Below are 14,671 nucleotides of genomic sequence, written 5' to 3'. Positions count from 1 at the left end.
TTAATATATATTTTATAAGAAAAACTGAAGAAGAAGTATAATATTATATTTAATTTAATTTTTGTTAAGTATAGATTATGTCCATACGATTTTTGGAATGTAAATGTAAAGAGGCAAATGTTTCAAAACTCTCCACTTACTTGCTTGTCCCAAATTTTCTCAGTGTATCCACACACACATCGACATCATATTGTGGTCGTCGGCTTTGTGGTTGTTGCTGCCACGCCTACTGCCAAGGTAATAAAGCAAAAGTTCTGATCCAGCTCCAGTCCCCTATTTTCATCTATTTTCACCATTGCCCCTCTTCTCAGAATCTGATTCTCACCAAGGAGCCGATAAGCCGCCGACCAGAAGCAGTTTTGGGTGGATGTGGATGTGGATGTAGATGTGGATGTAGATGTAGATGTGGAAATGGAAATGGAAGTGGATCCCCGCATCAACAAAGGAAGCGGAAATGAGCCGGCCAGATGTCTTTCATTGCACGTGTGAGGGCGTAGGTGTTGCGTTTGTTTAGTCACTCTGAAAGCTCAAAAGTAAGCACACTTCTAATCACAGGTTCAACTTAACGACCCTAATAGATTGGCCTTAAATAAGTACTTTGAAGAAAATGGACTTGAGGTCCTACTTAGTAGGTACTTCAGTCATTTATATGATGGTTTGTGAGGAATATAATATTAAACACTACAAAGTATGTACCCAATTTTTTGCCGATATTTGGAAATAAAATACACATTGGATCCTCCTTTTGGTTGGTACTTTAGTTATTTACTACCGATATTTAGTCTTTTTTTTTAAACACTGATAAAATAATGGAATAGTAAATATATATATATATATATATCGAATTTAAAATTATATATTAAATATTAAAACTAAATATGAAATCATAATGTTAAATACAATGCATATTGTATTACATGATTTAGTATCAAAAATTTAAATCAATGTGGCAAATATAAGATTTAAAATAGTTCCTATTTGATTAAAATGCATTTTATTTGAGTTTAGTGTGGTTTAAATTTAAAATAAATGTTCAGACATTTAAATCAAATTTAAAAATAGTCAAAAATTAAACAATATCTGAAGAACGACTTTCTAAATAAATTGATTTTAAAATAAAATAGTCATTTTATCATTCTTTTTTTGTAATTTAGTACTATCGTATTATTAATTGGTTAGGAATTCAAAAATGTTGAAGTCAACTTCTTTGTAGTACGTACTACAAAATAATTGGTGCTATTAGGTAAACATTTATAAAAAAATTGTTTTATTTAATTAGGATTAAGCAACTTTAATAAATTACATGAAGGACAACATTTTAAATAAATGAAAAAGTTTTATATGACTAAGAAATATATTTAAATGATTTTGGATAAAAAGTAAGAAGAGAATAAGGTTTTAAAGGCTTTAACCCTACAGCAAAGTCATTAAACCTAAGCGCTTATTCCAGCGCACACGTGAGAATTCGAATAATTAAGGAATATTTCGATACGGTTTCGACCGCCGCCACGCCCATACGCCCACCCGACCACACATTGCCCCATCCAAGCTAATTATACGCGCCTCCAAATAAAAACAAACAAAAGCGCGTGGTCGCTTATAATGATTATGAAGTTGAAAGGGAGCTGGAAGTGAAATGCTTATCAGAAAGGTGCAGGCAAAATGCAGAAAATATTGGAGTAGGCGCCGATTTCAGTGGGCCACAGAGGGGACATCGGGGAATATATAGGGGGACCAATGTGGAGGGGAAGGCCATAACGAAGCCATCGTCATCAGCATGACCATCCGCTCGTAATTACGCGGCCCTCTTCGAAAACTGATGATTTTCATTAACGACAAGTTAATAACTTAGCCAACGCGAGAACGCAGTTGCGTTGAGTTGGCTAAGATGAGATTCGAGGCGTCTTTATTATCGATAGCCATCGAAAGGTAAACACAAGGCGAAAACACTTGGAAGCGGAGAATGAGACAAAAAAAAAAATAAAAATGTTTCCCTACCTTGATTTTTGGAGCTCCAAATCGTTTTTATTCCCGCTTATGTATTTTTAGAACACCTTTTAAAATTTCCAAACGTTTTTTATTAATTAAATTTTATACCCCATCTGGTTATTTTTATACCAGTTTATATTGCTGGTCGTGCCAAAATAATAGTTCAAAAATCTAAAATATTATTTTTTTTTCGAAATTTTGCAAGAAGTAAGAAACCATTTTTTCGTTTACGTTTTCAAATATTTTGTAGCCGATTTTTTTTTTTCTGATTTATAACACAGTAAGCCATTTTTTGTTTCTAAAAGTTATTATAAAACTGGCGAAAAATACTGTTTTTATTTATGTATTTCTTTTTTATTTTATTTTTTTTTTCTCACTCGATTAGATCACAAAGCAATTGCAATGAAAACAAGATTAAATTAACCAAATGCCTTTCTCTCTCTGCATTTCGACCCTATAAAGTATATATAATCTTGATCAGCATCACTATGAGAGTCGATTAGAAGTTATTAAATAAAAAGCAAGTGCAACTTTTTTAAAAACGGTTATGAATAATATTTTTGAAACCTTGTAACCTATGTCAGACCTTGCATTATTCAAAACCGTTAAAAAGGTGGCCCAGTTAAAAGTTTTTGACTCTTACTATTTAAGTTTAACGTCTTTGGGGAAGAGTTTTTAATCATTTGATGGCAGTCCAAAAAGGTTGAACTGTTTGAAAAGAGAACAGCATTTTTGTGCAGTGTGCCGTGACGCCAAAGTCGAACAACAAACAAACAACAGCAAATAAACAGTGGCAACAATGTTTCGCCAAGTGTATGAATACAAAACAAAAGTGCAGCGCCAGCAAAGCAACAAATGTTGCAGCAACTGCGCAACTCGCAATAGAGAGAGAGAGAGAGGTTTTAACAGCGTCTGACATTAACATAAAGAGAGACAAATTGTCAGTCAACATGTTAACAGCATCCCGGCCTAGCAACACAGCAACATGTTGCGCGGGCCGCGATCGAAAACAAAAACAAACACACACAGCACACGTGCGAAAAAACGAGCGCCGAACGAAGACGAACCGAAACGAACGAAGTCGAACAGTCGACTCTCTCGCTCTATCTCCGCTCTCAACACACAGCCTCTCTCATCATTTGTGCTGGGAACGATGATATTTAACATTCTGTTAGGAAAACGTTGGTACTTAACATTCTGTTGGGAAAACGTTGATTTTAAAATTTCGTTTGGGAAATCGACGATGAGCTCTTTGGCTAAACTCAAACTCAAACTCAAACAAAATCGAGAAACCGACCGAACAACAACAGAACAACTGAACAACCGAACGCGAACGCCGCCGAACGACGCGATTTCCATGCGTTTCGAAACGCCTGCGCAAACGGCTGCAAAAGCGGCGAATTTCGAATTTTACTTCAAGTGTTTTAATTAATTTTGTAAACTATGGGAGACATATAAAATACGTTTTTTTTTAAGTGACTTTTAAGGGTACTTAAATCCTTTGTGTGACTTGGAAAACTATTTAAAATACCTTGAACTTTGTTTTTTTTTTTGTGTGACTTTTAAAAATATTAAAAAGTGTAACCAAGTGATTTTGAAAACAATCGAAATTTTTTGTATTTCGAATTGTATAATTTTTGAAACTATCAAACAGTTTTGAATTTGGAATTCGGATGACTTATGCTATTGCAAATTTTCCTGCTTAGTGATTTCAAAAACTACACTTTTCAAGATTGCATTATTTTTTTTGAGTGAATAAAATTTGTGACCTCTACAACTACAGAACAACTGAACGTTTTTTGAAATTTGATTACGAATACGTGGTTTCCAAAAACGAAGGATATTTTGGAACTGCTGCAATACTGGTTGTGAATACTTGAAAGCAAAGAACCGGAGATGTCTCCCCTGGCAACGATCATCGGTGGACTGCTGCTCCTGGGAATCTCCGGATTTCCGGGCTCACAGGGAATCCCCAACGACGTGTACTTGAAGATGTTCCCCCAGCAGGTGGCGCCAGAGGATCCCTGCTACACCAAGGCGAAGGAGCCGCGCGTGTGCATCCCGGACTTTGTGAACGCCGCCTACGATGCCCCCGTGGTGGCCAGTTCCACGTGCGGGGCGTCCAGTGCCCAGCGGTACTGCGAGTTCCAGGATCGCGAGCGGGACCTGGCCTGCCACACATGCGATTTGAGCGATCCGCTTCGCAGTTTTCCGGCCCGCTCGCTGACCGACTTGAACAATTCGAACAATGTGACCTGCTGGCGGAGTGAGCCGGTCGTGGGCAGCGGCGACAATGTGACCCTGACCCTGTCGCTGGGCAAGAAGTTCGAGCTGACCTACGTGATCCTGCAACTGTGCCCCCACGCCCCGCGCCCCGATTCCGTGGTGATCTACAAGAGCTCCGACTACGGGCTCAGCTGGCAGCCCTTCCAGTTCTTCAGCTCCCAGTGCCGCCGCCTCTTTGGCCGTCCCGCTCGCCAGTCCACCGGGCGGCACAACGAGCACGAGGCCCGCTGCAGTGACGTCAACACGCGTCCGCTGGCCTCGAGGATCGCCTTCAGTACGCTAGAGGGGCGGCCCTCCGCCCGCGACCTTGACTCCTCGCCGGTGCTGCAGGACTGGGTGACGGCCACCGACATCCGCGTGGTGTTCCACCGCCTTCAGCGCCCCGATCCCCAGGCCCTGCTCTCGCTGGAGGCCGGAGCGGCGGCGGACTTGGCCGGCGGCAAGTACAGCGTACCGCTCGTCAACAGCCCCAGCGGCAACAACATTGAGGCGGAGGCGAGCGCTGCCGGCAGCGGCCTCCACTACGCCATCTCCGACTTCTCGGTGGGCGGGCGCTGCAAGTGCAATGGCCACGCCTCCAAGTGCTCCACGGACGCCACGGGGCAGCTGAGCTGCGAGTGCAGCCACAATACCGCCGGACGGGACTGCGAGCGCTGCAAGCCCTTCCACTTCGACCGCCCCTGGGCCCGAGCATCCGCCAAGGAGACCAACGAGTGCAAGGGTGAGTTCAAACGACTTTCAAAACCAAATATATCAAACACAATATTTATATGCCTGATTGGGGAAAAATAGGGCTAGAGAATATATATATAGGGTAATAAAATTCTAAGTAATTTCCATTATTAATCCGTACTTCTCATATAATACTAGCACATTTACAATATTCGTTTTTGGTGGTACCATCAGTCAGTACCTCTTTAAATATTCAAACCGTATTGCCTTTTGGGGATACGAAATCGAAATGCATACAGTGATAACAAAAATGGAAAAGAATAAATAAATATCTGACCATTGAATACAAAATGTTGTATATAATATTCAAATTAAATGATGATGTTATGTTGCATGAAATTCATTATATTTAACTTAAATAAGGTTTAAATTTAAAGTACATTTTTGGATATGAAAATCAGTTCTAAAGATCGAATGAAACATTTAAAAAAATATGAATGTTTTCATATTAAAAATAGCCAAATATAGCAATAGATAAAAATCAAAGCGACATTTAAATGAAAACTCAGACATTTTTCTCGAGCAACCAAAAACTAATTCAATGGTAATAATTTATTTAAGAGTATATACTTTTTGAAGTCATTCGCAGCATGTATTTTAAAATTAAGTATGTTGTGTTATACGACACGAACTTCTAAAAAAAGAAATACTTTAAATGAGGCTTAAAAAATACTCTCTTAATATTCAAGGGCATTTAAAATAAATATTTTAGCTCTAGGAAAAGGCTATAAACAGAATACGGTTTCATTTCAACAATTTAGCTTTGTTTATTTACTGGTAATGGAAGCAAAGACACTATATAAGCATTATTCCCTGACAGCTGCAAGTATTATATATACCTTTCTCAACTAAAATTGTTGTGTTTGTTAATTTTGAGTTTTATTCTGTGTTATGATTATCTCTAATGAATCTTGATCGATTTAAATTCACTCAGCTGAACTATGATATTTTACTCCTATCCTAGCCAATTTTCCAATCCTCATTTTGAATCCAGCAACTAAATTGCCAACATACCTTGGGGAAAACTATGGGATTACGTATTGTTTTATTGACCAATATTATTGAGAGGGCTTAAAGAAACACTCGAGGGATATATATATATTACCTGAACTCTTGTACCTAAACGTCTGCTGTGCGGAATATCCCGGTCGGGAGTTTTGCCTCGTACGCGTGCTACCTAGACCGAAGTCAAGCAAACTCCCCCAAAACATTCCCAAAAAAAGGGAAATTTCGATGCGATAGCTACCTTCGGGGCGAGTTACCCCCAAGGACTCTTGCGTGGCCATCCATCCAGGCCAATCTGTTGGGCAAACATATCGGGGCACACAGTTAAAAACACTGGAAATCGGTGGGGAACAGGGTTGCAAATGGCGTATGGAGATATGGCACCGGGGGAGGCAATGGCAACTCCATTAGAATTCAATTTTCGAGCCAGTCGCGTGTGTTTAGTTTTCATCTTAGCTCCGGCGATCTGGCTGGAGGCTGGAGGCGGGGGGTTGGGGGTTGGGGGTTGCTCTTTTCCTTGCAGGATAAGAATTCTGTGACAGGAATGTGTGTAGGAAAGGGAAAACCTGAAGGCATTACTGTTTGGGCTGCGGATTTGGCTTAGCCATAATTGAACAACTCGGCGGACACGTGTATGGAGTTAGGGGGTGAGGAGTGAGGAGTGAGGTTTGGGCGTAGGTAAGTGAGATTGAAACCAAGACCAAAACCAAGACCGCTTCCCAACTCTTGGGCCAACCCTCGCGAAATCGAGACCTTACCTTTGGCCAGGCTAAACAAGCAAACAACAACAGCACAAACATTCAATCAACACACAATAGAATCCGTTTGCCAGACGGAGAGGCAGATATCCCGAGTCCAGAATCCAGAATCCGGGATAAACCCTCGCAATTAACCCTCTAAAAACACGCTGAGCTCGAACAATAAGCGCGAATTTAAGCGAAATTAATTTGATAAGCATTTTCAACAAGAGCGAACACACAATTCGACAATCGAACATGAAAATGAGAGCAGGGAAGTTTTTCGGCTTTCGATTTTGCCAATGCTGATGTTGGTATTTCTACGTTTATCGTTGGAGCTGACAAAATTATAAGGGTTCTCTATGTGACGAACGAATTTTATTAAAAAAAAAAAGAGTGGGAGACTTTCCTTGTTGTTTTCCTTAAAAGGGTATCAAAATTTAAGCTGTAACTTGAGTCCTTTGGTTCACATTACGCAATACGGATTATCCTTTAGTTATAAAGTTAATTTCTTATTTTTAAAAATGTTTCTCTTACTAAACTTATGAGAAAATCTGTGTATGAAACAATTGGAACCCTTTACCATTAAATATAACATACTAAAAAATGTTTAATAGTTTCTCCATGTTTTAAAGTATTTGATTAAACATTTGAGAAATAAATTCAAGTTTCATGACCCATTTATCGGATTTCAGCCATCCGACAGCTTTTATTATTATGTATGAATTAAATCCTTATCACAGTGAAACATCATTATTGCATCGAAACTGTAACCTGTTTTTCATTAGAACACAAAGTTCGGCCATAATTCACTGGCTGCAGTGTGTGTTCGGGGCACTTGATGAAAGTGTCCTTCGTGGTCATCACGTGCCATAACATTGCAGTTTTTTGTGATCCAGTTCAAGGGGGCGGGCGGGGATTGAGGGGTTCTGATGGGGAGATGGACATGCAGCCGGGACCTTTTGGTATTGTTTAGTGCATAAATCACAGTCACACCAGGGCGGAATATGTATGGAGGACGGCAGCAGTGGCAGTGGCAGAGGCAGAGGCAGACGGTCTTATCAGAGGATGGCACGTGTGCCAGGCTCTCTGCCCTGCTGCTGCCACGCCCACCCCGCCTTTCGGTTTATTAGGGTTGCAAAATGCAACCCCTCACCCCGTGGAATCCGGCTCAAAGGACCCGCGCAGCCATACACACATATGTAGCATGTTTATGGACAAACGAAATTAACGTTGCCATCGCCGCTTTTGACGTTCAATGTGACCTCAAACAACGGCTACAAAAACAACCAACAGGCAGCAATTACAGACCCACAACGGCAACAACAACAACAATGTAAGGGAAACGGAAAATGTCCAGGCCGGAAAATATTTCCGTTGGGCGGTGTGAAAAGAAAAAACCACAGAAAATTCGGAAAAACGAACATATGCGAGCAGATTGCATTCGAATCGAATCAAACGAAATGGGTATGGAAATCGAATCGAATGGAATGGAATCGAATGGAATGGAAGGGCACTAGATTATATCTCCTAACTAACTGCGAAACGATTTGGCACGGGCTTTAATGAGGAGGCGGTAACAGCGGGCAATTTGCATGCAAGAAATCACCCAATTAGGCGTTTCCCAAGTCCACACAACACATGGAAGGATTTCCGAAAAGCATTTTAGATATACAAAACAGTAAAGAGGACTATGTCGACTGTAGTACCAATTTAAATATATGTTTACATATTTTTGCTTTTTATTTAAATATTAAATATGAATTTGAAATTTTTCATATTGATTATCCTTTAATTACCAAGCGTATACAAATAAAATACTCTCTCTTTCGAAATGTATCATCATTTCATTAATGTTTTATGCCATAAACAATTTAAAATTCATATGGATCTAATCAATGTAAGAAAGAAAACTTAAAGGCGGAAGTTGATGGTTTATATAGCTTTATTTTTTTTGGAAATATCTTATTACGCCTCAGGGGCAGATTCTCAATCTGATGACCAAAACTGTGGAAACTAGGGAAATCAACAAATAATAAAACAATCGTTGGGTTACAAAATAACCCTTAAGTGTGCTGATACTTTAGAGGGCGCATTATGAAACAATCTCCAGAAATTCGTGATTAATGCACAGATGCAATCCCATTATTTCTTTCTGCGCCGGAAACCATCCATTCTCAACATTCTTTTACCATAAATTGCCAAACTCCCAACTCGGAGCATAAATTGCGTTAGATTTATAGGTGTCGGGAACAAAGGAGAGCTGCGCACATACATATATTTTTAATGAGTCGAGACGGGGCCAACTTTGACCCGCACTTAGCCCCTCAATCATAAGGCGAATGCAGTTTATCACACCTCCGTCGACACCTACGGCGGATCCAAGATCCGGATTTCAGATTCCGGATCGAAATAGTCAGTAGTCAGCAGTCAGCGTTGGCTGCAATATATAGTGTGTGCCTATACTCGTATGCACAAGCACATGGGAGTAATAAAGAGCAGAAAATAGAGAGTCCGCCGACGACGTGAATTTAAAGCAAAAAACAAACAATTTCGAGATGTGGCTAAAATTAACGTCGGCGTTGTTGAGATGGCGCGCAATAAATAAATTTAAATCCGTTAAAACGTTTGGCAAATCAAGACATTACTCATACGCCGTGTTCTGGCCGCACCAGAAATAGTTCCTCACCCTCCACTTTTACCCAGCCATCAGATCGAGAGATAGACGTGTCTAAAATGCCTCGGAGTGGTGATAAATGTGCCGGGGCTTAGGAAAATGCCGCGCAAATTAGCCAAACAATTTGTCCAACCAGCATCGAATGGAATGACTATAGTGGCCAGGGCTGCCCGTTGATGATTGTGTGTCATCTAGAATCAGTCAAGTGTATCGCAAGGTCAGACGAACTGACTAACTAAGCGATTGTTTATACGATATTTAAAATTATTCTAGCTTAGTAACCTAAAAGTCACTTTAAGGGTCTGGTTCTCAATGTCGTGTTTTTAGGTCTAGAACCTATTTGTTATCTTTTGGAGAAAGTAAACCTGAAATCAAACGGTTCGAAAATACAAATACGCTTTACCAATGTGGTGTTAATTTAGTGGTCTTAAATGATATTGAGTACGTAATAGCAATTTAACTCTATGTCAATACTTAACATTGCATTGAGAAAACTATCCTTAATTAGTTAAAATCCAGGAAATAGTTGTTTAAATTAAGGTCCCGTAAATTGGCAGTAGTTTTGCAAATTCCAGTAACAGGCAGTGTATTCGAACTTTGATGTCCTTCATGACAAGACATGATTTAAATAGCTAAAAAAATGCTTTCAAGACCACAAGCTATTTAACGGAAGGAACTTAAGCTCACCAAGTAACAAAGGCTTATTACAGATCTTTCGTGAATGAATTTCATCTCTTTGGCCTTATCACCTTGCCCTGTGGATGCATTTTTCCATCAGTCAGTTTTAGTTGGTTTTACCAAATTTTTTCCTTGTCGTTTCCCGAGCTTCCCTTTTTTGTTTGGTTCTCCTGGACACTGATTCAAAATTGCATTGGCATGTCCTCAAGTTATTTGAGGGGAGGAGGAGCAGGGAACGGGGAACGGGGAACGAGGGCATTGTTTGACTCTGATTCCGCTGCTTTGTGTGTGAATGTCCTGTGGCTATAATTTCGCACAGCATTCCCCAACCCGTCGCCTTATGTCAGTTTTCATCAGTTACATTTCATGCACTTTTTTGTGCTCTTGCATTTTTTCTTTCACACTGAAAAGCCGTGGGTGCTGAGGGCAGCTTTTTGGGGGAGGGTTTGGGGCCAATGAGTAGAAAGCGAAACGTGCAAAAATCCTTTCGCCTTGCCATCTCCTTCGTTGTCATTTTAATTGTTGTTTACCGGGCTTGTCAAATGCGCACTTCAGTGTCAAAAAAAAAAAATAAATAAAAAAACAAGAATTTAGCTCTACCGTTAGGGATTCCGACTATATGATATCCTGTATGTGTGGAGAACATCTTCAAAAACTCTAGGTAAAAATGTATTCTTTTAAGTGCTGCATACTTTTGAAATTAGATTCGCAATTAAAGCAGTAGCTTTGCTCCTTAAGCCCTGCTTAGATTTAAGGTATTTTTTTAATATTTTTTAAGTAGGAAATACCTTAAAATGAAATGATCCGTGATTAATGGCATAGTTCTTTGATAGCAGATGCTAAACTCAAGCAAAAGCTTTGAACCTTAAATATTTTTAAGATATTTTGGTATATTTAAAATGGGTATTTTTTTGGTATTTTTAAAAATGGAAATACTGTAAAATGGTGTCCCTGATCTATGACACAGTTTGTTGCTTTTGATGTAATTTTTTCTGAGTAACGAGTTCATTTTCACAAAATAGTTAGTAAAGCCTCAAAATGCAAAATTTCCAGGTAAAAAAAATAGACGGAATCGGCGCAAAATAGAAGCCCCCAGGTGGTGCTTTCAGTCGGTGGCTCGACTCGGGGATTTGGAGGCCAAATTGGGGCCGGGGACACCTAGACCATTCGTTATGATGGCCGGCTGTCTATGACGAGGCTGTCATCGCCATACGCTCTGATTTACTGGCCGGCACACACTCGCACTGACACATCCTCGCCCATATATCCTGGCGGCTGCTTTTGGCTTTTGGCTTCTGGCTTTTAAGCCACCTGCTTTAATTTTTGCGCTTGAACATTTGTGATTTCGAAACACGGCTTTTCATCGCCTCGTTCAGCGAATTCATTTAGCAACACATTTTAATAAGCCCCGAAAAAGTGTTTGATTCTGTTGCCAAATTTATGTTTTATTTTCTGTGCCATGCAAAGTACGCAAACCGCTCGCAGCCAAAAAATACCTTTATCCTCGTCCTCGTCCTGCTGCGCATTTCGACTTTGGCTTTGGTTTGAGTTCGTTTTGGTACGGGCTTGGCTTTCAAGTGATTATGATTATTTTTATGCACATAACGCCACACATATGTGCTATATGTTATTATGTATGCAACCCCAGCAGCGAAAGACCGTCGCAGGCTCATCAGCAAACGAGCGGCAAAAGCAAAGGGCATCAGCAGCCAGGACACAGGGAGCTCAAAAGCCAAACAAAACAAAACAAAACGAAGCGAAAAGTTAAGTCAGCAGCTTTGGGGCGGATCAGCAGATCCATAAACAACGACCTGCAGATACCCTTTGATGGGTGTTAGGCAGAACCAGTTACAATATGGTTTGAATCTGAAAAATTTGTTAGGCACTTAGGGATTTTATTTTTAAAAGACTACTGGGATTAAGCAGTATATTATTTTCAATTTGGTTAATTTGATCGCATTTCTAGACAAGAGCAAAAGGCATTGCTTAAATAATAATTATTATTGTTTGCCAAAAGTTATTTTTTGGTTACTATTAACCATTTTGTGTCGCATAGCAAACAACTTAAAAATAACAACGTTAACTTATCAAGTCAAATTTGCAAACGTATTAATCAGTATATCTATCGTTTATTTATTTATTTAATTACCTTTCTATTTTATTATGATCCAAAATAATCTGATATTTCAGACTTTGATTTATGTTGTTTATACAGACTTTAATAGAAACGAGTACAACAAAGCGATCTATTATAATGTTATTGTTATTAAAGAGATGTCCTTTAGAATTGTTGACTATATTGCCTAGCAAATAATGTAATGTTATTTGTTTTCTTGTAATATAAATATATTGAAGATTTTTTGCATTCACTTTTCAATGTCATCGCTGTGAAAGCCAAAGCACTCCACAAAGTGCTAGGACTGCTCTTGGGTTCTTCTGTGCCACAGCTTTAAAAGGTAGAAAAGGGATCTAAGCCTTTTGCCACCCACTGCTTTTGGAAATCACAATCCCCCTCCTCCCCCCCTGTGTGTGTGTGTCTGCTAGAAAATGGCCAAGGGCCAGCTAGGATGTCAGAACGAATGCCGTGCGTTGATTTTAATTGTTATTACTTGTGGGCGACGCGGGGTGGCTGCGGGGATGGGGGGATGGGATCAGGTAAGAGGGGATATACATTTATACATATGTCTCTGGACACGAGATAAGGACCTTCTCGACCGTCTCGACCGTCTCTATTTGTCTGGCCATTTGAGTTTTGTGTAAGCAGTTAATTGGATCAGGGGCTGCTTTCTCCCTCCTTCCACCCTTGGAGTCCCCTAGACCATTCCATCGCATCGCATCATCGCCAGGACTTTAGTCCAGTCCATGTGGTGCAAGGAAACGGCATAAGAGATTGTTGCATACTTCATGGAGCTGTCAGATACATTTTTAATAGGCTGTGAATGCCAGACCAGTTGTTGGCAAATGTCAACACAAACGGCAACATAAACGGCAACAGCAACAGCAACAGCAACTCGAGGAATGCCTCCGCCTAAAGTCAAGTTGGAGCTCTGCCTGTTCGTGGAATCTATTAAATCATTTTTGTTGCTAATACATTTGTACATAAATAGCAGAAACATGCAGCATATGTGCCACTCCCCTTTGTTGTCGCTATGTAGCTGGTGTTTTCGGCGTTGCTCTTGGGAATTCCTTTGAATTTCAATTGCGAAAATTCCCTTCGAGCCGGACTGGCCTGCCTGGCCTGCCTGCCAATATGCGAAATGCGAATAGCGATTTGTGACTTGCGACTTGCAACTTGGGGCAGCTGCCCATGCGCAACAACAACATCAATATCAACTGTCTGCAACAACAATAGACAAGGAAGTTAGCTTAAAAGGAAGCTACATGGGAGGCTGAAGAAGTTCTGGAATTCAAATAAAGCTATTCGACAATCCAAAATATGTAATTCTACTTACTGAACAAGTTTTCAAAGCTTAAGTTAATACATTTACTCGATTTATGTGGCTATATTTCAATGCAACTAGACTTGGTCTCTTAAAAATGATTTTATTTAACCGCAAATTATGTTAAACTTTTATTTTAATTTAATTTCTGCTTTATTGTTCAGATTAATATATTATTTGCTTTGACTTAGATAGTTCGATATGCAAAAGAGGCATTGTGTACAAGTTAGCATCACACAAATACAACAAAAAATGTTTAAAATATATAAAAAATACTTTTTGTCCATATAAATGTGTTATCTCATCAAATAATATGACAATTGATAACATGGTTTTTTATTTTTTTTCAAAAAACCATAGTGGTCTGATCTTTCCATATTGATATTATTCACTTAACAAAATGATTCGAAAAGCGTTAGTGACTATTCGTCGTATAATAAATACAAACTCTGTGGGAATCTCTTCGATCAACCCACTGGGTCTGGCCTAATGATATGTATGGCATATCGGACACAAAATAAAAAGAAGCCAACAGCAAAAGGCAACAGTTTCAGCAGTTTGCCGGCGCAGCCGACATAAATCAAAATGTGCGCTGCAGTGGCAACTCCGACTTCTTCTCACCTTCGGTTTTTTTTTCGGGGGAAACGCCGCAGCCAAGTGCCACTAAACGTAATGTAAATAAGCATTTAACAGCAACATCCAGCATCTAGCATCGAGTATCCAGTATCCAGTGTTCAGTGTTTAGTATACAGCATCCAGCAATAAATGGCATTACAAACAACGGGCAAATAAATCGCAGTGAAGCGCAAATGCTCAGATGAAAAACGTCGACGCCGCCAAAGTTGCTGCCGCGCTTAACATTTACAACATGCAACAGCAGAATTATGCAGGCAGCAGCAACATTGCCGATTGCACATTGCACATTGCACATCGCACATGGCACATGGCATATGGCATATGGCACATGGCACATGTTGGTGTTGGTGTTGCCGCCGACATGTTGACTTATGCCGCAGCAACACTGCCGGCAACAACTTCTCAGCTTCCCGAAACTTGCACGCTTCAAAACACTTGGACATGCGATTCGAGATTTGAGCAGCAGCAACACAGGAGAAACACAGCCAACA

General features: G+C 39.9%; 1 protein-coding gene across 2 annotated transcripts in view; it reads left to right on the top strand.

Annotated features, from left to right (window-relative positions):
* The first annotated feature begins 3,267 nt into the window (after positions 1-3,267).
* The window catches only part of LOC108135436 (netrin-A), a 53,859-nt gene continuing 42,455 nt past the window's right edge, over positions 3,268-14,671 (top strand). For both annotated transcript variants that reach the window (XM_017256175.2, XM_017256176.2), the window contains exon 1: positions 3,268-4,996. In XM_017256175.2, coding sequence (XP_017111664.1) covers positions 3,886-4,996 — 1,111 coding nt within the window. In that variant the 5' untranslated portion in view covers positions 3,268-3,885. The remainder of the gene's footprint in view (positions 4,997-14,671) is intronic.

Source organism: Drosophila elegans, unplaced genomic scaffold, assembly GCF_018152505.1.
Source record: "Drosophila elegans isolate 14027-0461.03 unplaced genomic scaffold, ASM1815250v1 contig_149, whole genome shotgun sequence".
In the NCBI taxonomy this organism is placed as follows: domain Eukaryota; kingdom Metazoa; phylum Arthropoda; class Insecta; order Diptera; family Drosophilidae; genus Drosophila; species Drosophila elegans.
This window is presented reverse-complemented; position numbering and strand designations above follow the sequence as displayed.